This window comes from Ambystoma mexicanum, chromosome 6q (genome assembly GCF_040938575.1).
Source record: "Ambystoma mexicanum isolate Mex_15411 chromosome 6q, UKY_AmexF1_1, whole genome shotgun sequence".
In the NCBI taxonomy this organism is placed as follows: Eukaryota; Metazoa; Chordata; class Amphibia; order Caudata; family Ambystomatidae; genus Ambystoma; species Ambystoma mexicanum.
This window is the reverse complement of record NC_090937.1, coordinates 1357577922-1357601161: the sequence shown is the minus strand read 5'-3', so window position 1 is coordinate 1357601161 and position 23240 is coordinate 1357577922. Positions and strand designations below refer to the sequence as shown.

The window sequence follows — 23240 nt, the reverse complement described above, 5'->3', positions numbered from 1 at the left end:
AATTTGTTCAAGCTGACTCGAATGACAATTCAATTTGTTATCCAAAGATTTATACAATTTGGTGAGAGACATTAGAGCTGTGTTCATTAATTCTAATGTTATTTATGTGTCAATTTGTTCAGAGGAGATTTAGTTACCAAGGAAGAAGTGTTCATGGTTGGCCGGCGTGGAGTAGGCACAATATACGAGATGGCAAGTGCAGAAATACAGCAACTAGAATGTTGGAATAAATCAGGAGACCCCGACAGATTTTGAGCCTCCTCTCTGGCCGAAAAACAAGAATGTATTGAATTTAAAGCAATAACAGCTTCTTCTTGCTCATCCAAGTTTTTAATTCCTCTGTCAATAGCAGCCAAAGTACCTGTTTGTACATTTTGCAGCACCATACTATCAGACATTGATATGTTAGTAACACCTTTAGGAACACTTCCCGAAAGATTATTATGGATATTATGAACAGAATGCACGGGTGCCTCCATGAATACATTAATTGGAGACAAATTAGTTAGAGGTTGATATCCTTCTTTAGTTGCTGTTGTTGGATGGAGAGTTTTTACAAATCCATAACAAGCAAATATCAGAGTTGGCGGCAGTTCCGAGTTACCAGCGTAGAGCAGGAGTTGGGAGCTCCTCCTTCTTTGATGAGATCATCAGGAAGTTTTTGCGATTCAGGCATCATACGTATTCATTTTAGCAAAGGCATTTCAGGTCATAGTGAATAAAGCCCCCTCTTTGCGTGAGCCATTCGAAGTACTCAGGCACCGCACGACGAGCGAAAAAAAGAGCTAACTACCATATACACCCATGGGGGAAGCACCTAGCATCGGACTCTGCGGCGAAGCGTCAAAGCGGTGCTTCTCAGGTGCTTCCCACGGTGCGCGCGAGAGCCTGATTTTATAAACGGACGCTAGTGGGTGTGGTTTAGGCTCAAAATGAACTAAAATAACGAGAAAAATAAAAAAGTATTAGCTCAAAATTAAAAAGCTAAAAGAAACAAGGTTCAAAATACTGTGAAGAAACAGCTGTAGCACACGTTCGAAATGGAGCTGATCACAAATGCAGAGAGTGAGCGGGCAAAGCGGTGCTTCTCAAGTGCTTCAGGAGTTATTTTTAGAGGGTGAGGGCTAAGATTGGATTTCAGAAACAGGACATTTTTGCTTTGAACATCTTGACACATGACAGACCCTTAGTTTTTGGTTGAGGTAGGGAGTTAGAAGCTAGTTTAGGGACCAAGTCATTTCGCAAACCCATGTTCATTTAAAAAGGTTTATGGCAAACACCACGAGTCCTCTGGGTCTGCGTCTCAGTCTTGATTCATCACAATACATGACACTCTTTGCATAAGAATCATAGGGGAATTTACAGATAAGTGGAGGAGGAAACTGTGGCCACCACTCATTATCCTAAGTGACGCGCTAACAGTATGGGAGGCATGGCATATTTGTAGAGAGAGAGGGCAGCCAGAGAATTGAAAATCCCAAGGACTGACTATCTGCCTTAAATTGTTGGTTGGAAGGCTTAGAGCAGTCTCAAAACTCAATCTAATTTGCTCATTGGGGCCTGCTGGGACTTCTGAATGTCAGGGGAACACCAGGTGGTCAACAAACGCAGTTTGTCAGGAGTTTGGCAGGTGATGGGGCACAGCCCAGATTCCCTGGTCATTTTTACAGAAGTCTACTCCAGTGTTTCTATTAGGCCACAACACCTCACACAAAGCACACAGACGCAAGCTGAACATGAATTGACACCTCCTGTTCGCTCAACTGATGTTGAGGCAGGGCTTTATCTAAACCCTGCAGTAGGTTTTTTATATGGGAAGTTCAAGGCGATGAAGAGCATCATTCTTAGCCTAAAGGTGGAACTGCTGCTGCAGGACAGCGAAGAGAAGCATGCTGACAGAGAAAGAAAGGTGGATAAGAGAGTAGGACACAGTATATTGAGGACCTTACTATGTACTGATATATGCCAGAGTTCATTCGAAAGCTCTGTACAAGTTCCATCATAAACAAGAAAGATGTATTGACCCAGAGAAAACGAATGTGAATGCTGCCCACATGAAGTGCTAGTAGCTAAAGGCCTAGGTGTGCCTATTCTTGGTCCCAGACGATGACACGATTGGCAGGTGGAACTACAACGTGCCCCAAAGAGCAGGGTTACACAGTTCTCTAACAATGCATGCGTTCTCAAGCAGGTTTACGGTAGTCATCACATTTTAGGGCCTTCCTTCCAGAGATTGGGAGGGTTATCTGTACAAGGTGTGAATTGGTCCAGCAGGCAGTGTTCAGGTCACACAAGAACCCCTTACCGATATACAGCCATTTGTACTACAAAAAGGGCACAGGGAGGCACTATCATTCTAAAATAAGGTGGAGACCCGACTGTGTAAAATAAAAAATACTTTGGTAAAAATCTACTTGCTACGATTTCTAGAATAAGTGGCAACATTGAGTTCACTTAGATTTGAACTAGTTTCAAAAGATATAAAATCACATACGTTTTGGACATGTGTGTTCATTTGAATTGCTTGGTCATTTTAAAATAATCCTAATAAGTCTCAACCTTATGATTAAGAGGTATCTGGGACTTAGAAAGCTTATGGAGCTACCATCTTAGCATAAAACTTTGTTAGTGGAATAAACGGCAGCCAAAGGTTTGAGAAAATAATCAATACATTTTTGACATGGATTAATTCCCAAAATGACCATCTACGGTTCACTATGTCTACCAGCAGTACGTCTATTTCCTTTTTGGATATCCAACTAAAAACAAAGGATGGAATAATTACAACAGACTTGTATCGTAAAACTGCTGACCGTAATACGATCTTACATTTTGAGAGTTTTCATCCCCAATCCCTAAGGGAAAACATCCCCTATGGACAATTCCTCAGGGCTAGACGGAATTGTATTGACAAGAAGGACTTTGTGACACAATCCAACACTATGGAAGATAGACTTTCCAAGAGAGGGTATCCTCGGCATATACTGCGGCAGTCACGTAAAAGGGCACGTTACCAACACCGTGAGGTACTATTGGCCAAAAACACTTGCGCAAATTCGAACCACTCACGCATGGTCTGCGCTATGACTTACAGCACATACCATGCGGAGATTAAGAAGGCTATAGGCCTTTGGCATCTGCTCCAAATGAATATAGCACAACTTGAGCGTCCGATGTATGCCTTCAAAAAGGGAAAGAACCTCAAGAGTTAGCTATCTCAGGCGGACAGGTCGCATGCCACCAAGGCACCATTAACTATCACTCAAATGTGGGGCATGGAGAAGGTCACTGGCCACTACCCGTGTGGGCAGAGTTGCCAGTGCGGATTTACTACGGCTACCAACACCGTCACCATTAACCACACGCCTTGGAAATTGAGGGACCACACCACATGTAATTCCAAGAATGTGGTCTATGTTATAACGTGCCCTTGTATGAAGTCCTATATAGGTAAGACATCGAGACCTATAAAATTGAGGATTTCAGAGCACAGATCCCAGATTAGAATGCATAATTTGTCTTCGCCCTTAGTGGGGCATTTTATTGAGTATCAACATAGTTGTAAGGACTTACAATGGTGGTGCCTAGAGCGTGTCTAGGGCCTGACCAATATGTTACGGCTAATAGACTTGCCTCACTCGAACACTGGTGGATATATAATACTCAAAGCCATATATCCGGATTAAACGCTCAGGAGGAATGGCAATCAGTGTTCAACAGGACTCCCATATACTAATGTTGACAGGGGATTTTGCGTTGGCTGGGAGATCCTGCACAGTGCCCATGCATACTTAATTAGAAGGCAATCTCATCCACCTAGATACAATGAATCTTTCATGATGTGAGCTAGGTCATTCTGGTTATGTGACATTACTTGTCAGCCTGTCGTATATATTTGCTACCTCGTTGCGTTTTGAATCCCTGAGAGTGTATTCCATCAATTGACAGCCTGAATCTCTTGGCTGTTATTCTATAACGTGAACTTATTCCACCACTTATATGGTACAATTCTTATTGACTTTGCCGCGGCTATGGCATGTTGTTGCTTTTCATTATTATTATTTACATTTATATTTGATATGTATTTTACATATATGGTATTCCAATTGGGAGGGGCTTCGTTTCCCATTGCACTTTTAGGATATAAATGGTTCCCTTCTCTTTTCCTTTTTCCTTTTTTGGATTCATCATCTTTTTTTACATCTTGTTTTATATGTAGCTGAATTTGCCACTTTGGATACTCCTGTTTCACTGCACATAAACCTTTGGAGACATACTTATGTGTGATTTTATACCCTTACATCTAGGTCTAATTCATAGAGACCCAGTCTATGGCACGGCCTGATTAATACTTCGTGGACTTATTGACAGGATTCCGGGACCAGCCTAATTGGTTGAGACTATGGTAAATATCTTTTCTCCCACATTGTTTTTCAGACCTCATGACACAATTGAGCGATGGTTAACGGGTTGGGCCCTTTGGGATTCACTCACAGATCATCTTTTATATGTCTATTTTTCACATTGTTGATGTAACTTAAAATTTCTATTTTTTCTTTTTTCCTCTGTGTTTACATTTTAGGTGTGTTTTATACATTGTGAAATGTTTAACCTTGTTCTCTAAATATATTGTGTAAATTAAGACACAGATGAATTTCAAAGAATTATGACGCCTACGGGAATGCCACGTCCTGATGAAGATGGATATCGTCGGCTTTTGAGTTAGACATGTTGTCTCCATCGAAACTATCTGTTAATTGTGCCATGTCTATTGTACTGTATGTCACATTGTTCCTGTCCTGACACAAGAGTAGATGACGCATAGCATCCCTTGGCTAATTTTAGCATTTTTTTCAATATTTATTTGTTCATTATATTGTGCAGTGCTGTAACTAACCATTGTGGTTGGCTGCATGATCCTTTAGTGACTAGATTGCCCTTTGTTGATTTATTTTTTGGCCCCTTTGCCTTCAGATCTGAATAGGCGATTGTGGTTTCCCTTATCGAGTGACTTTCTTCGCTCGCACGGGAAACCCCTTTTTGGGATCAATCTAGTAGCATCTAGGTCTACTGTGATTTCTTTCTTTGACTTTTTCATTTACAGACAACAGTGAAACTAGCACTCAGTCACTTTACACGATGCACTTTATGATTGATACATTAATGTTGTCACTTTGCGTATTTTTTGTACAGAACTTCAGATGATTTAGTACTTATTTTAACGAGTACAAATTCTAAATGAATACAGTATTTTTAACAATTGTTTTGTTCTTAGTGGATTGATCTGTGTTGTGACCCTTGGGGGTCCTCCCCCGTTTTGGTGGCCTTTTAGCGGCCTGTTTGAGTATCTTCAATTCATTCCGCTGGCTGGTTTTTCATTTATATTGATCGCTGCTTCCCCTCTGCCAGCGAAGTAGGGGAAATCCACCTCTTTCTTTTGCGGTATCACGTACCATAGAACACAGTGTAGGTTATTTTTGATGTTGATGGCAGCCATTTTAGGGAGACGAAGTAGGCAAGTTGGGACCAACACAGCGAAACAGCAGGTAAGTAGGGGATTTTATTTTGTAATTGTTTACTTGTAAAGCGCTTAAACACAAGAGAAGTGCATCAAAGCACTTCAAGGCGGGAAGGGAACAAGGGAATACAGTCGTCATTCTTAGGCCTCGAAGATTCCGAAGGATCTAACAGCAATAACTAGCATACTAGGCCAGAGGCATATCTACTAGAGAAGTACTTGACAGGGGGTGAGGGAAGACAATGAAAAGGGGGGGGGGGGGGGAAGAGGGAAGGAAACGTACAGATCATGAACTACAGTACTTGTCTGGTGAACATTTCCGATTTCCGAGTATTTCAAGCACAATCAAAGCTAGGGGAGGGGAGGGAACAAGAGGGAGGACTGCACAGACAGACTTGCTGGGCCTAGAACATTTAAGGTTGAGTAAGTGTGCAGAACAGGAAGTGCGAGGGAGGGGGACAAATGCACCCAGTACAGCAGGGGCCAGAGTTAAGTGCAGAGTGGTTTCGCCTATCATGGGGCATATTGCAGTATCGCCAGGCACAGTGCAGAGGCCCGGAGGCAAGTGCAGGACTGGCAGGGGAGCCTGGGAATTGTGAGGTTCTGGAGGTGCACCAGGTGACCAGTCTGCTAACTGAGCAGGGGGTAAGAGACAGAGGGAGGGAAACAAGTGGAAAGAGGGATGGAGAAACCATTAAAGTACATGTCATCATGACAGACCTTAAGCCATATAGGAAATATATCAAACTATGTAAAAGATTTATCGACAACATTTTAATGATTTGGACAGGAGATATGTTGAACTTGGACTCTTATGTATTGTGGCTGAATGCACAAAATCTCTTTTTGAAATTTACCAAAACTGTAAGTTATGATGCAATTAACTTTTTGGATTTAACAATCTTTGTGGACAGAGAACAATCAATACTCCAAGTTAAGCCATTCCATAAAGACACTGATAACAACTCTATGCTACTTTACTCAAGTTTTCACCCCAATTACACAAGACAAAATGTACCATTTAGTCAATTTCTACGTATGAAGAGAAACAGTAGTACCAAAAGAGATTTTGTGGAAGAAGCCGCTAATCTTAAATCCAATCCGATACAGAGGGGCTACCCCAAGAAAGTGGTAAAGACAGCATACAAAAGAGCATCTAATAACTACAGACTTAATTTTAGAGTATAGAGAAAAGAAAGAAAATGATGACAAGATTGTGTTGGTTAGTACATATAGCCCACTATCCCATAAAATAAAGATTGTGAGACACAATTGGCATGTGTTAGAAAAGGGTAAAGCGCCAGGCACAGTGCAGAGGCCCGGAGGCAAGTGCAGGACTGGCAGGGGAGCCCGAGACCTGTGAGGTTCCGGAGGTGCACCAGGTGACCAGTCTGCTAACTGGGCAGGGGGTAATAGACAGAGGGAGGGGAAACGAGTGGAAAGAGGGAGGTTAGCAGGGGAGAGTGCGAGAGAAAGAGGAAGAGGAAAGTCTTGAGAAGTTTCCGTAACTTGAAGAGGTCTGGCTCAAGACAGAGAGGTAGGGAGGCTGTTGAGGGAGGCACCTGCAGAGGATAGGGATCTACCCACAAATCTCTGTTTGTAGAACTGACACACCCGCTGAGAGTTGGTGGAAGCTGAGCAAAGGGGTCTAGAAGGAGAGCATTTGGGAAGAGAGAATTGTAGATAGTAAAAGGCCAGGCCCCAGAAAGCCTTGTGGACTATGCAGGGGGTCTTGAACTTGACCATGCAGCCACAGGGAGCCAGTGGACAGACCTCAGTGCTGGAGAGATGCAGTCCCTGGGCTGGAGGCCAAGGATAAGTCTAGTGGTTCTGTTCTGGATAAGTTGAAAATGTTGGAGAGTAGCAGTAGGAAGATTGAGAAAGAGACTGTTGCAGTAGTCATAGGCAGAAATACCAAGTGTTGATTGTCCCGATACCTGAATATATAATTGGCTTTGACATTTTGGAAGGGTTAACCTTGGGACTTGGTGTTAAAACGTACCAGTTTGGGGTGAGTGCATTAATCTGTACACCCATTACCGTAGGCAAATTTAAGATGCCCCCAGTGCAAGTGCCAGTGGCAAACAAGCGGGTAGCAATGAAACAATACTGCATCCCTGGGGGGCACAAGGAAATTTCAGACACCATTGTAAGTGGAGGCGTATGTATTATGCCCTATTACCACAGCATGGAACAATCCTCTCTGGCCTATTTAAAAGGGAGATGGGTCGTGGAGGATGACGGTGGATTACAGGTAGTTGAATAAACACACTCCTCCCTTAGCGCCCGCAGTCCCAGATGCCATTACCTTGATTGAAAATGTCCAAAAGTTTGAGGGGACTTGGTATGCAGTGATCGATTTAGCCAATGCATTTTTCTCCGTGCCAATTGCTGAAGAGTGTCAAGAGCAGTTTGCATTTTCGTGGAGTGGACGTCAGTACACTTTTACGAGGCTACCTATGGGGTACATACACAGCCCGACTATCTGTCACCGGCTGGTGGCAGAGCACTTAGAGAAGATACCGTGTAAACCTGACCTACAAATCTCTCATTACATTGATGATATTTTGATGCAGGGTAAGGACGAGCACAGTGTGCAAAGCCACTTAGATGTCATTATGGAAGGATTGAAGAAGGAAGGGTGGGAGATCAACCCAAGTAAAATTCAAGGTCCAACTGAAACAGGGATATTCCTAGGGATTCAGTGGCATCATGGGCATCGAGAAATGGTTTATAGGGCTGTTTGGGTTTTGGAGAGAGCACATTCCCCATTTAGGGCAGATATTGCCCCCCCCTCTACAAGGTGACACGAAAGAAATATGAGTTTCAGTGGGGGGAGGAGCAGAAGAAAGTCTTTGAGATGGCGAAAGACACCGTGCAGCAGGTGCTTGATTTATGGCCCTTGAAGGAAGGTGAAGTGGAATTAAATGTGTCTGTACAAGACAATTATGCTAACTGGAGTGTGTGGCAGAAACAAGACAGGAAACGTATGCCATTAGGGTTTTGGAGTCGTAAGTTGCCCAACGCTGGTAACTCATACACTCCGTTTGAGAAGCAATTGCTGGCGTGTTATTGGGCTCTTGTTGATACCGAGCAGATGACGGTGGGCCATGATGTATTCATGAGACCAGAAATACCAATCATGCAGTGGCTACTGAGCTCTCCTAAAACGCATAGAATATGACATGCTTAAGAAGCCAGCATAATTAAGTGGAAATGGTATATTCCAGACAGAGCCAAATCAGGAAAGGGTGGAGTGGCAAGATTACATGAGCAAGTAGCCAAAATACCGCCCTCAGATTACATACCACCGGAAGTTCACTGAAAAACGTGAGTCTCCTGTGAAATGGAGAGTACTTTACAGCGATTTGACCGTGGAGCAAACAGAGCATGCTTGGTTCACGGATGGTTCAGCTCGATATGTGGGAACTGAGCGGTACTGGAAAGCAGTGTCGTACAATCCCAAAACAAAAAAGATGTTGACAACGACAGGGAAATGGAAGAGCAGTCAGTTTGCAGAGCTTTACGCAGTTAACAAGCATTGAAACAAGAGACCCCTGGTCAAGGTTATGTTTACACCGACTCATGGTCAGTGGCGAATGGATTGGCACTCTGGTTGCCAACTTGGCAAAAGAATGGGTGGAAGATTCATTCAAAAGAGTTGTGGGGAAAAGAACTGTGGCAAGATATTGCAGAAATGTTATTACAAAGTGAAGTCACTGTATATCATGTGGACGCGCATTGTGCCACAGACTCATTAGTACGTTGGTTTAATTCTGTTGCAGCCGAGCACACCAAGATTTCATCTGTGGATGCAGAGGCACAGGAAGACGATTTGGAGGGTTTGGCCAACTGGACCCATCAGAAATGTGGGCACCTTGAAGAAAAGGCTACTATCAGGTGGGCACAAGCTCGAGGCATCAGTCTTCCTTTAGAAGTAGTGAAAACGATCATTTTTTAATGTCCAGTGTGCCAACACCAACTGCATAGACCTATCCTTCAAATTGTTCGAGGCACATTGAGAAGAGGAAAATTACCAGGTCAAATTTGGCAGATTGATTATATTGGTCCCATGCCAATCAGTAGAGGTTGTCAGTATGCATACACTATTGTGGATACATACTCTGTATAATTGATGGTTTTGCCGTGCAAAACAACTGAACACCATCAGGTTGTTAGATCAGATCTTACTACATTATGGAGTGCCTTTGCAGATTCAAAGTGACAATGGGTAACATTTCAAAGGCAAATTAATCCAGGAGTTTTGTCAGGAAAAGAGCATTGAGTGGCTGTACCACATGCCCCATTGCCCAGCTGCTTCAGGGTGCTTCAGGGTAAATTGAACGAATGAATGGGTTATTGAAAGAACAGTTGTGCAAATCTGGAGATGGCAGTGTGGCATGCTGGCGTGATCGTGTGTTTGATGCGGTGCAAGTATTAAACAATAGGCCTGTATATGAACATGAAACTCCTTTGATGCGATTAATGACTCCTACTTTACAGGTTCAACCCAATTCAGTCAGAGAAACACTATAGTACTGGGAAATTACTCCAGGTTCTTTAGCTCCCTATCGAGCAACTCCAGAGTCAGCAGCGGTAGACTTGCATTCCCATGAAGAAATCAGATTAGACCCAAGAGGGATAATTGTAATTGAAACAGGGATTGGAGTACAAATTACCCCAGAGCATATGGGATGGATTGCCCCTAGATCTGGCCTAGCATTAAGGGGAGTTCAAGTATTGGGGGGGGTAATTGATGCGGATTACCAAGGCGAGATTAAAGTCATCCTAATGAATAGTGGGGACCAATTGTTATCAATCCACAAGGGTGATCGAGTGGCCCAATTGATCATTATTCCCATTAAATTGTCCATGATTAAGAAGGGAGAACCTCCTACAGTGTTAACTACCTGTGGTGACCGCGGTTTTGGCTCTTCAGACAGTATGGTACTGGGTGCAAAGGTGTGGGTGGAAAAGCCAAGTGGCCCACCAGTACCCGCAGATGTCATTGCATCAGGCAAAGATCAAGTAGTTTTAGTTATGGAGCCTAGTAGAAAGAAATGGCAATATGTACCCGCAGACAAATGTTACCTGAGAGAGTGATCTACAACACTGATATCTCTTTTCTGGATTTGCCTTGAAGATCCTGTGTCTGGCTGGTGTAATTGTGGCACTAAATGGACTCTATTTGAGAGAGTTAAACAGCCTGCTGCTACCAACGAGAAATGGCACATCTGTGCCAGTGATCAAGGGGATACTGATAGTGATGAATAATGTTGTCCCAAAGCAGCCTTATGCCGATGCCGAAAAGCCAGCCAGACCGAAGACATGGATTCGTGAAATGCGACAAACGCATCAGGAGCAAGTGAAAACAACCTTGATGCCAGTCATGCAAGACGTATTTTCAGGAAGGTGAAAACATTCTCCTATAATTACCCAGACGGAGAATATGTGGATATATCTGGCACAGCAAGTACTCAACATATCACGCTTTTGTCTTACTGATGTGCCCAATGCTGAAGCTTTATTGACTACGTGTTTAGTAGCATTGCCGACGCCTGTTCCGGTTTTAAAGCATATCTTCGGCGTCACACATAATGATTCTTTGGTTCAAGACTCGGATATTCGGCAATCTTTTTCCGTTTATGAATATTGTAGGTTCTGCCAAGAGACCGATCGGAAATGGAGAAATTTGACACGTGTTATTACTTATAATATAACCCAAGGTGATGCATGTTATTTTATGACCTGCAATGCACAAGAAATTGGCAAATGCCGACAAATCGATTTAACCAACCAGTACAATCATACAATGTTTGAGAGACGACTATGTTCACGGGTGCCACGCAGTTGCACCAGTGGAAATATTACTATGTCTTGTAATCATACAGTGATAGCTGCCAGTCATTTGAATCATGTGAAACTTCCAACAGGATGGCTCTTTTCATGTGGTAACATCACATATACTTATATTCCAGCTAACATTTCCGGAGGTCCATGTGCTTTAACTCAATTAGGACTAATTATGTTTCCTTTACACCCAGCGATGACTCGAGGTAAAAGGTCAACTTTTGAATCTGTGGGTCTATCTCCTGATTGTGATTCACATGTACACTTGTTATCAGAAGCTGAGGTTCTAGCATTAACCCTTTAATTAGTGGGAGTTTGGGGTTTAGCTGCTGGAGGTTACAAATCTTTGATGTAATTAGCATCATACTTCTCCAGCATTGGATCTTTCATGGATTCACATGCTTAGAATATTCCCCGTCGTCAGACTGGGAACCCTCGGTACACATATATATAGTCATTTCCAATAGGAAAAACTTCTGCCCTATCCCCGTCTGCGTCCTCTACGGGGCCGCCCACGTACGCCCCGTTGGACGTGATGGTATATAAGCCCCGCCCCCGCGGGTCCCTTCAGATTTCAACCGTCTCCAAAGATAGTGGGATCTCCTCGTGTATTTTCTTCAAATACTTATCGATTGTTTCTAACTCCTGCGAGTTTGTCTGTTTGGTCCGCTTCTAACTCCTACGAGTTTTGTTCGTTGGTCTGGCAATAATGTCGGGTAAGCCTCTTTTCCGCCCGTGTGCCACGTGCGGTCTAAAGAAGGTTTATGAAGGGGATGGCCATCTTGACTGCATCTACTGCCTTCACCCCCACCACTCGGCGGACCAATGTGATATCTGCAAGGGGTTTTCCCAAAAAACCCTGAAGGACCGAAATCGGCGACTGGTCTCGTGGCTGAACGACGGCGCTGGAGCGTACCCTCAGTCGGAGGTAGGATCGGTGCGCAGTATCGCCTCAGCGAAAACATCAGAAGCCTCCCGACGCTCACATCCGTCGGAACCTCCGGCCAAAAAATCACGACCTACGGAGAAGGACGTGCCTCGAAGTCATTCCTCTAAGGCCTCATCGAAAGAATCGACGAAGAAATCATCTTCCTCTTCTTCTTCGTCGAAGAAAGATAAGGACAGGCCAAAATCCTCCTCGAGCGATCAGAAAAGATCAGCTACGAGTAGAGAGGCGGATAAACGCAGGGAGAGCTCCGCGAAGGCGGGACCGCCTAAGCCACCTGCAGGCCCTCCGTCGACGACGACGACGGCGACGATCCAAGTGCCCGCTCCGTCACAGTCCCCCGCCTTTCAAACGGGCTCATCGTCGACGACGATTCCCTCGTCGACGGAGTTCCAGGCCTGGAGGCCAGAAGCGTTCGACATGGGGCTACCCGACACACTGCTACAAGAACAGGCAGTTTCGATCGCCTCCAAAGAAGATGACGGCTTCAGAATAGTGAGCCCGGAAGACCTGGGGCTACGGCCCAGATTTCCTTCTGGTGCAACCTGCTCTCAAGTTTTCACCCAGCCTCCAAACGCCCAGGCTACTCTCTCCATGGAGGTACTTTCCTCCTTACACTCGCTCTTGAAGTCCCTGGACGAAAGGCTCCCACCTGTTCCGACGACTCCCCTCGTCGACGAGCCCGGACCTTCACACCGCCCGACTAGATCGGTCGTGGGCCCAACTGCTCCAACAGTCCAGGAAGAAGGTGAGCTCTCGGACTCCGTCTCTGAACAGGGGTCAGCTTCTGATATCTCCCTCTCGCCGTCGAGAGACCCGTCATGGGTTTCGGATGTGGAGGTGGATCCTCCGAAAAGTCCCATTCACCCATCGCCACCGGATGACATAGGGGCCTTCCATTCCATGATGGAAAAGGCCTGCAAGGAGTTCGGTTTGACCCAACAAGAAGAAAAGAAGGACTGCTTCCTCTTTGACCACATGGGCAAGAATAGGCGTTCCGTTTTTTCGATACCGATACTGGACCACGTATGGAAAGAGGGCGTCCAAACCATGCAGCATCCATTCTCGGAACCTGCGGTCAAAGGCCGCGTAGAGAAAAAATTTAAAGTTCCAGATTCGACGCCAAAATGCCTCTCTGCGCAACCCACGCCTGACTCGGTGGTATCGGCGGCGGCGACGAGAACGGCAAAGGCCCAGCATAAGTGCTCTACCCCGCCGGACTCCGAAGCTAGACGCCAAGACGCTTTCGGTAAGAAGATCCTGTCAGTGGGAGCGTCAACAGTGAAAGCAGCGAACTCCCTGGCAATCATGGCCAGGTATGACCGGGAGATGTGGCACAGACTGGCACCCATTTTGGACCACCTCCCAGAAGAACACAGAAAATCAGCTATGTCCCTGGTTCGTGAAGGAGAAGAAGCCTCGAACCATGCTATCAATATAGCGGTGGACCTGGCAGACTCGGGGTTCAAACAAATTAACAACGGAGTGGTTCTACGACGCCAGGCCTGGCTCAAGTGCACCAACTTTAGACCCGAGGTGCAATATAAGGTCGTCGACATGCCTTTCGAGGGTGACCACCTGTTTGGCGAAAAGGTGGATGAGGCCTTGAAAGGAATGAAGGAGGACTCTGAGACGGCGCGCTCGCTGGGCTCTCTCCAAAGCGGTAAACCCTTTCGTTCCTTTCGCCCCTTTAGAGGAGCTACGGGAAACGCACGATTTGCGGGATCCAGGGATAGAGCATTCGGGAGGTCTTCATATCCGTCCCAAGGCTATAGACGCGCCTCACAGTCCTCGACCCGACGCAAAAATTTCCAGGCCTCTAAGAGACGTCCCACTTACTCGTCGTCGACGGGAAAACAAAAAGATCAACAATGACGTTCTAGGAGGGAGAGTGTCAAGTTGCGTCGAGGAATGGGAGTCAATTACGACAGATCGGTGGGTTCTGGACACGGTGAGACTGGGACATTCCCTAAGATTCAAATCCAGACCTCCAAGACGTCCACCGATACGCCTGTCTCAACCACACCTAAGCGTCTTGCGTCGAGAGGTTGCACTCATACTAAAAAAAGGCGCCATCGAGTTAGTCCCTGCTTCACAGAGAGGCTTAGGGGTTTACTCACGCTGCTTCGTAGTAAAGAAACCAAACGGGAAGTGGCGCCCCATCCTCGACCTACGGGACCTCAACAAAACCCTGCTGAGTCAAAAGTTCAAGATGCTTACTCTACAGGAGGTAATCAAATCGGTCCAAAAGAACGATTTCCTGGCGTCTCTGGACCTCCAAGTTGCGTATTTTCACATTCCGGTGCGCACTCACCACAGGAGGTTCCTGAGGTTCCTAGTCGGCCAAACACACTACCAATTTACTGTGCTCCCTTTCGGCCTGAAGTCCTCCCCAAGAACCTTTACAAAGTGCCTAGCACCCGTAGCAGCCTGGCTGCGGAAGGAAGGGCATCACGTTTACCCGTACCTCGACGACTGGCTCGTGAGGGGATCCTCCCCAGCGTCGACCAACGACAGCCTATTGACCACCTTGCGACTGCTACAGCGTCTGGGATTTGCAGTGAACTATGAAAAGTCTTCACTAAAGCCCTCGAAGAGCTTGAAGTTCCTAGGTGCTCAATTCGACACCCACACGGGACTAGTGAAACCATCCCTGGAAAGGTTGTCGAAGATCAAACACCTGACAAGCCAACTTCGTTTACAGAGAAGGTTGTCAGTAAGAAAATATGCGGCTCTCCTCGGCTCCATGGCATCGTGCATCCACCTAGTCGCGAACTGCCGGTTGTTCATGAGACCTCTACAGGAGTTCCTATCAGACAGATGGAAGCAGGCCACAGGCCGCTGGTCGGACAAGATAATAGTCGACGACGAACGAGTTATCAAAGCCATCCGATGGTGGAAAGTGGCGCGCAACCTGGACAGAGGGGTCCCCCTGCAGGAGCCGGAATTTCAGAACACCATCATTACAGACGCCTCTCTGTCGGGCTGGGGAGCACACATGTCACGTCACCAAACCCAAGGCAGGTGGTCGTCGACCGAATCTCGCCTACATATCAACGTCCTGGAGCTAAGGGCGGTGAGATGGGCCCTGAAATCTTTCCTCCCACACATCAAGGGGTCAAAAGTAAGAGTGCTCACGGACAATACGACAGCTATGTTCTACCTGATAAAACAGGGTGGCACCAGATCCAGGACCCTCTCGAAGGAAGCTCAAAAGATCTGGCATTGGGCTTTAAAACACCACATCTCCCTAGTGGCATACCACCTACCGGGAGCGAAGAACTTACAGGCGGATTCCCTGAGCAGGACTATGTCACAAATACACGAGTGGGAGCTGGACTCCACTCAACTCGGGGAAATCTTCGAAAGATGGGGGACCCCGTCGATCGATCTCTTCGCCACGGAAAGAAACCGAAAATGTGCTCAGTTCGCGAGCAGATGGCCCCAAACAGGCTCCCTGGGGGAAGCGTTCTCGTTTCCGTGGACTGGCAAGTTCCTCTACGCCTTCCCTCCATTTCCCCTCATACGGAGGACGATCCAGGGGATCCACAGGTACAATTGCCGGGTCATCCTAGTGGCCCCGCGCTGGCCGAGGCAACCATGGTTCTCAGACCTCCTTCATCTGTCGCTGGATCAGCCGATACCATTCAGGAAACTACCGAACCTCCTGTCCAGGGACGAGGGGACCGTGTGGCACCACAATCCGGACAGCCTGAACTTAACTGCATGGCTCCTGACTTCTCGGAGTTCGGGAACCTAAAAGTCTCGACTGATTGCCGAAGGATTCTGCAGGCGGCCAGAGCCCCGTCCACTAACAAATCATATGTAAGCAAATGGAAAAGGTTCTGTATATGGTGTCAAACACAACAAAATATACAACCTTTGGAAGTAACTCCGGAGCAAATCCTCCCGTATCTTCTTCATCTTGCGGAGAGCGGACTGTCATCATCGTCAATAAAAGTACACCTGGCGGCTGTTTCGAGATTCACCAGAAGAAGACAGTCCCCTCCACTATTCAGTGACAGGCTAGTGAAGCATTTCGTGAAGGGTCTGTTTAGAACTTTTCCTCCGGAAAAACGGTTCCCACCGTCGTGGAGTCTGAACACGGTTCTAGCTGCCTTAATGAAGCCTCCCTTTGAGCCAATGTCCTCTTCATCTCTACAATTTCTATCTTGGAAACTCGCGTTCCTAGTTGCCATCACTTCGGCTAGAAGAATGTCGGAACTACAGGCACTGGTCATAGACCCTCCATATCTGAGGTTCTTTAAGGACAAAGTTATTTTATCAACTAACCCTTCATTCATCCCAAAAGTACCGTCGGTCTATCATAAGCACTCGACCCTGGTACTCCCTACTTTCTTTGCATCTCCTTCGTCGACGGCGGAGAAGGCTCTTCACACTCTGGACGTCAAAAGGGCGCTAAAATTTTACCTGCAAAAAACGCAAGATATCAGAGCCACCAGACAGCTATTCGTCGCCTACGGCCCCTCGGCTAGGGGTAAGGCTATCTCCAAACAAGGTCTGGCTCGCTGGGTCTCCTCGGCGATTACCCTGTGTCATTCCAAGGCCGGGAGACCTCTACTACATCGTCCCAGAGCCCATTCCACGAGATCGACATCTTCCTCCGTGGCTCTATGGGCAGGAATTCCGCTGACGGACATCTGCCAGGCGGCGGCATGGTCTGTTCCGCACACGTTTACGCGCCACTACTGCCTGGAAAAGCAGCATGCGGATGAGGTACAAATGGGAAGGGCAGTGCTTCGCCACCTTTTTCAATGAGGTAAGCCAAAGTTTCAAGAAGAATGCTGCCTATTATTATTTGGCCTCAGCTGGTTTTTCAGAGTGTATACATGAATGTGCATAGTTTATTGACCTAAACATAAGTGGTTGGGTAGATATGTGCGCAAGGGGTGCATACTGAGTCATATGACATAGCATTGTATGGCGGAAATCCGTTTCGTATCAGTATAATAAGTTGTTGCTTACATACATGGTGTAAACGGTAGTGTTTGGGGGTGTTTCTACGAATGTAAGTTACATTGCACTCTCACCTCCTTCTTGATGTTACTGCTTTACAATCTATTCTAAGCATGTGAATCCATGAAAGATCCAATGCTGGAGAAGAGAGTAGTTTCTTACCTGTAACTCCATTTCTCCAGCATTGGTATATTTCATGGATTCACATGCGCCCTCCGGCCTCCCCGGACTGCAATGTGGAAGATTGGTATGTAAGCAAGTTTTCCCCCCGTTATCTTGGAGGGGTCGAAATCTGAAGGGACCCGCGGGGGCGGGGCTTATATACCATCACGTCCAACGGGGCGTACGTGGGCGGCCCCGTAGAGGACGCAGACGGGGATAGGGCAGAAGTTTTTCCTATTGGAAATGACTATATATATGTGTACCGAGGGTTCCCAGTCTGACGACGGGGAATATTCTAAGCATGTGAATCCATGAAAGATACCAATGCTGGAGAAATGGAGTTACAGGTAAGAAACTACTCCCTTCTCAGGCATTAGAAGAATTACTCCTTGAAAGTCAAGTTATTAGAAAAGCAACTTTTGCAGAACAGAGCTGCTGTTGATTATCTATTGCTAAAGCATAATTTAGGGTGTAACGCATTTGAAGGTATGTGTTGTTTCAATTTAAGTGACCATTCATGATCTATTGAAAGTCATATTCGAGGTTTGAAGGATCTCATTTCTCAAGTGTCTCAAGATCGTACTGGAAATTGGTGGGATTGGTTATTTTCATGGATACCTGATATTGGGGGTACACTACGTTACGCTTTTGCTTGCATGTTGATTATATTGTCTATCATAATAGCTTGTTGTTGTTGTATTCAATGTATTCCCAATTTAGTTTCAATTTTTCATAGGTTTCAGAGACCGGCTCCTTTGCCACCGGACTATGGAAGGTAAATATCCAAAGGTGGAATTGTTATGCTTGAACTAAAATGGCTATTTACTTCATGCCGCAGTGAAAATCTGCACACATTTTGCTGAGTGTTAGATTCATGGTGCTGAGAAAAACATGCTTTCCAAACCTGGTATGCGGTCAAGGCCATTTCTGCTGGGAAAGATAACGTTGTTATGGTTTGGTACTGTTTTCCGCGGAGCATGTTTTAAGAGAAGGGAGACACTCTGCTCCTTGAGGGTAGCTCTCGATTGACCCAGCTGGCAACCGACGGCTGCTCATCAACTGCGCAAGTGCAATTTCCAGAAGGTTCGAGAATTGACTCGCCTTTGTGGAGTGTGTATATATGGGGAAACCCAGAGGTGGTCAGGTGAGACTTCAGCCGGAGAAGGACGCTTACGTCCGACACTCCTGTGAGCTGTGGTGCTCTCGGCCTGGCTGTTCCCGGGGTCTTCCAGCCGCTTCTGGGCGAGATGAGGAATCCTGTTACGCTCACGGTGATGTATTTCCTTTTGAATTCTTTACTTCTTTTGTGATTTATGTCTATATTACTTCTGTAAGTTATTTCTATGTTATTATTGGTTGCATGTAAGCTTTGAATAAATAGCCGTATAAGAGCCGATTATCTTCTAAGAGTGTGTGGTTGTGAGTTCTTGCCTCTGTCTGCGTTCAAAGTATTTGCTCTGTAATTTCATTGGTGATTTATGTTTTTCCGTGCACTCTGGGGAGAGCAATACAGAGGAGGAATAGACTGAGGGATGTGGATAGGATGATGACATCTGGAGGGGGGAGAAAAATGGATGTGGAAGGACGTTGGAGATGGGGCAAGCTGGGTGGACCACATAGGAAAAACAAAGGCAACATGATGGAAGTGGTGGCAGATGTAGGAAAGGAACATGGATTATACCGTCGGAGCAAGCCTAAATTCCTAGCCTACTGACTGACTGGCACTTCTCTCCCACTTGCACAAGTCAGAATGTTTGGAATTAGCTACAGCCATCACTCTAAAATTATGACTTGAGCCAACAAGCAACAGCACAGATGTAAATGTCTTCATCTGTATAAAAGTTGAGAGGCGCATTTGCAGTACAATTCCCCAAACTAACAAACAACAATGTAAAAAGTATATTCTTAGTAGTTCAAATTTAATTAAATTAACATTACAAGTTACTTGTGTCTGCTCATTTTCTGCCACAATAAAAACACTTTCATTTTTAATAACACAACACCATGTTGTAATAGCCATTCATAATTTAAGAGGGGTCATTATCATTTAAGCTGATGAATCTTCCCCCATCTTATAGCCCTCAGGGTCAGCTACGCTAGTACATAAACATTGGTGCAGGTCATTATCGCACAATAAATCCCACCTCCCTTGGACTATAAATCTGTGACTGATATATTTACATGTTTTACAGATGGCCTTGAGAACACACCAGCTCTCAAAGAAAGTTCAAGAGTCTTTATTCTGATGTTCAAGGGGGACCAGCTAAGGGCCATCCTTCCCTCATCTTCTCTTGGTCTGCCCTACCCCAGCCAAGACTTCCAGAATCACTGAGATGGTCACTTGAGATCTGCAACCCCTACTATCTAAGATCTTGCTGGTTAGGACCTAAAGGAAACATTCATATCCATTTAACTCCCCTCTGAAGTATTCTAGGTGGATCCTAAACTGATGTCCCATAGCAATTATGACTTTTTGAAACATACAAATGGTGCCTTCCAACCAACCGCTCAGTCATGCTCTTGTGCTCCTTACCCTGATGTCCTTTCCTCCCACTCCATTTCTTCTCTCCCACTCTCTCACAGCTGCCCCTCTGATGTATTACATCTCACCTCTCTCCTACTCTCCCCCTCCACTGCCACTATGCTCGACCTCTACTATGCTCCACCACTCCTCTCACACTCACCCACATTTCCCAACCTACTCACCTACTTGGTGTCACTCACCATAATCACCATATACACACATATATTCTCTCTCTCTCTCTCTCTCTCTCTCTCTCTCTTTCTCTCTCTCTCTCTCTCTCTCTCCTTCTTTTCAATGCTCCTCACCAAAGTTCTTCTACCTTCTTGTCACTTGCTCTGTCTGATCTTCAAATTATCTCACCCGACCAACCCATGCTCTCCTATTCTGCACGTCCTTTTTTTGTCCCTCGCCCCCTTCCATTGGGTCTCAGGCTCACTTGGTCCCCTGGGCCAATCTCTGCCTTGCTGTCACACAGGGGCTGAGTTACACAGTTGCGAGTCGATAAAGTTCTCTTTAAGCTCCACCCTTTTTCAAACACTGGTCCACATTGGCTTCTCAATGGTGGCCCAGTAGAGAAATTTCAAATTCAATTTCAAAGTTCATAACTTGTTGTAATGGGTACATCCCAATTTCCGGTCCGCAGCGAGAAATACTGCCAGGACTCTGTTTTTGTCACTGCATCTCTCAATGGATTGAATGTTGCATCTTGCATAGAAAGGATTTCTGGGCATAGAAGTTCTGAAATGGCAGAGAACAAACACTGGCCAGCATCAGATAAGATGGGTATTGAATGACTGTCAGTGATACTTCTCAACTGTAACCAGGCCCATTGGAAGGGACAGAGCGTGGGGCCCTCCCAGCTAATTCACCCCACCTCTGGCACTGATTGGCTCTTGCAAACACCCTGGTAGGCCTGCCCCCCAAATTGAGAGGGGTTTCCATCACCACTTCACATGCTCATGGCCGTGATCCAAATAAACGTCTCTTGGCTCTGGGCTACAACAAAGTATAGTCTGCTTGAGGAGAACAAGAAAGCTAAGAAAATACTCAAATTGGATGAACCTTTAGAAATGTTCAGTAGAGAGATGGAAGGAGTTCCATAATTTCAGGGAGCAGTATATTCCAGGGGCTATTGCCGCAGACCACAAATCTGGGTATTCAGATGTATTGGGAGTCTAGGATGGTTCTGAGCATTTTTCACATATGGCCTAAGACCTTTTGTTCTCAAAATCCAAAATACTATCAAAATAGGCTGGATCTTCGTTATTCAGACACTTGTTTCTTAGGCGAAGTCTTTAGGAAAAATCTGCTTTCCTACACAGAACAAATGTAGCTTCTGAAACCTTGTCCCAATGTTGTAAACTAGCTAAATGTACTGCAGCATTTTGAATCTTTACATTTGTCTGCATTGATGGGAAGTAAATGCTGGTCTCCAACATGAGGACTTTGCTAGTCCAAATCCTGCTCTGGCCTTTAACCCTTCAGAGGCTGACCAAATGTATTGCCACCCATCATTAAAGTGTGCACTACATAAAAGCGCAAATAATTATTATTAATATGCATTAATGTAGGTTCTGTGTGAGTCCTGAATGTATTGTGGATCTAACTGCTAATACATCATTCTTCTCTAGAATGAAGGGGATGGGACTATTCTTCTATGCTTGTGCATAACTATTAAATGAGTACTCCTAACCCATTAGACTTGAGTTTAAATGTAAGCTTATCATCTATAATGGGCTCTGATGCGTTCCACCTTCTCCTGACATGCTTAGGTACGTCAATTCACCAAAATGCCAGAGGTAGCGAAAGTAAGGTATCACACCCAACGACATCGGAGGAAGGGTTGATGCATGAGCTTTGGCCCGAATGACATCACAACAAGTGATTACAGCAAAACAAAAGAGGTGATGGCTGAAAGGTTTAGAATTGATCTCAACCAGTGGCATCCCTCTGGGCAACAATCCAGACCATCGTTAACACCTGGCATGTAATCCTAAATCAAATTTCTGTCCCCCTCCTTCATTTTATTACTAAAGCATGGATCCCTTCCACTGACACTAAGCACTGCTGGCTCACCTAAGCATCGCTCACCAGCTCGTCAGGAGGTCCTGATCCACTCCCATCCCACTTTAGTAAGTACAAACCTGCCTGAAGATTGTGCTCAGTTGAGTTCTACTAATATTAACAAGAACATTCAGCCGGATACATCTAAGCATGTATTAAGACTTATCTCATGAATTCATGACAAACACATAAAAAGTATCGTTCATATCACAATACTGAACTCACTGACTGCTATTGGAGGGCATGCACATTAGTGAATATCTGTAGTACCGGCACCCTGTAAACATGGGAAGTACCTACATCCTGTAGAAGGTGATCTGATTGTCCTCTCTCTTTTCTTGCAAGGTCCTCGAGTGTTTCATGGGCCGAATCATGAGACCCTGAGATTTCCACACTGGCCATTCCAGAACGAAACTGTTCCTCTGCCTCCTTTAATTCCTTTGAAATAAAACATGTCTCCAATTAGAAACCAAGGGATTATGGTTGGCTGCAAATGGGATCAAATGAAGTTGATTTGTAAAATTGGGTATCATGCATGATGCTGTAACTCAGGTGCTCAGGGCGTATGATATGATATTTGTGCCAGGTTAAAACTCCATCATAACTTCACGTTTCCAATATGCAGATCATAATTGGACACGGATTTCACAAAAGTTGGAGTCTTTTTGTGTTATTAAACTGTGCTATTTTCACATTGTACAAATAACATGTATTTCAAAGAGGAAATCAATTTAATAAAGGATTTTTCTTGATTTGACGAAAGGAACGTGCGACATGCTTGCAGGAAAAGGTTAAATACAGTTCAGTTATAGTATTAATTGAAAGCAAAAGTTACATCTGATCGCCATGAAGGAGGGTTAATGTAATTCATAAACTAAAACGTACTTTATCAAATTACATTTTTATGGGATCGTTAAAGCTACGACAATAAATAATTACAAGAATGATGATTCAACGAAAACGCAGGCCTGTGTGACTGAGAAAGTTATCTGCCAGGAACAATTAAACAAATACATCCTTTGAATAATCAGATTTCCCTCAGTGTTTATTCTGTGCACTGTAAAAAGAACTGCAAAATGACAAATGCTGACAACGAGCAGGTAAACGTATTGACTGGGTAAAAATGAAAAAAAAAAATGCAGCAAGATCTTTTTGCTTTCAAGTAAAATGGACCAAAACAATAAGTAAAGTACCGCCCA

The 23240-nt window shown here is 45.2% G+C and overlaps 1 protein-coding gene across 3 annotated transcripts in view; it reads right to left on the bottom strand.

Moving 5' to 3' along the window:
- Window positions 1–23240, bottom strand: part of EVC (EvC ciliary complex subunit 1) — a 946714-nt gene that overhangs the window by 682792 nt on the left and 240682 nt on the right. For all 3 annotated transcript variants that reach the window (XM_069631973.1, XM_069631974.1, XM_069631975.1), the window contains exon 7: window positions 22342–22479. In XM_069631973.1, the coding sequence (XP_069488074.1) occupies window positions 22342–22479 (138 nt within the window). The remainder of the gene's footprint in view (window positions 1–22341; window positions 22480–23240) is intronic.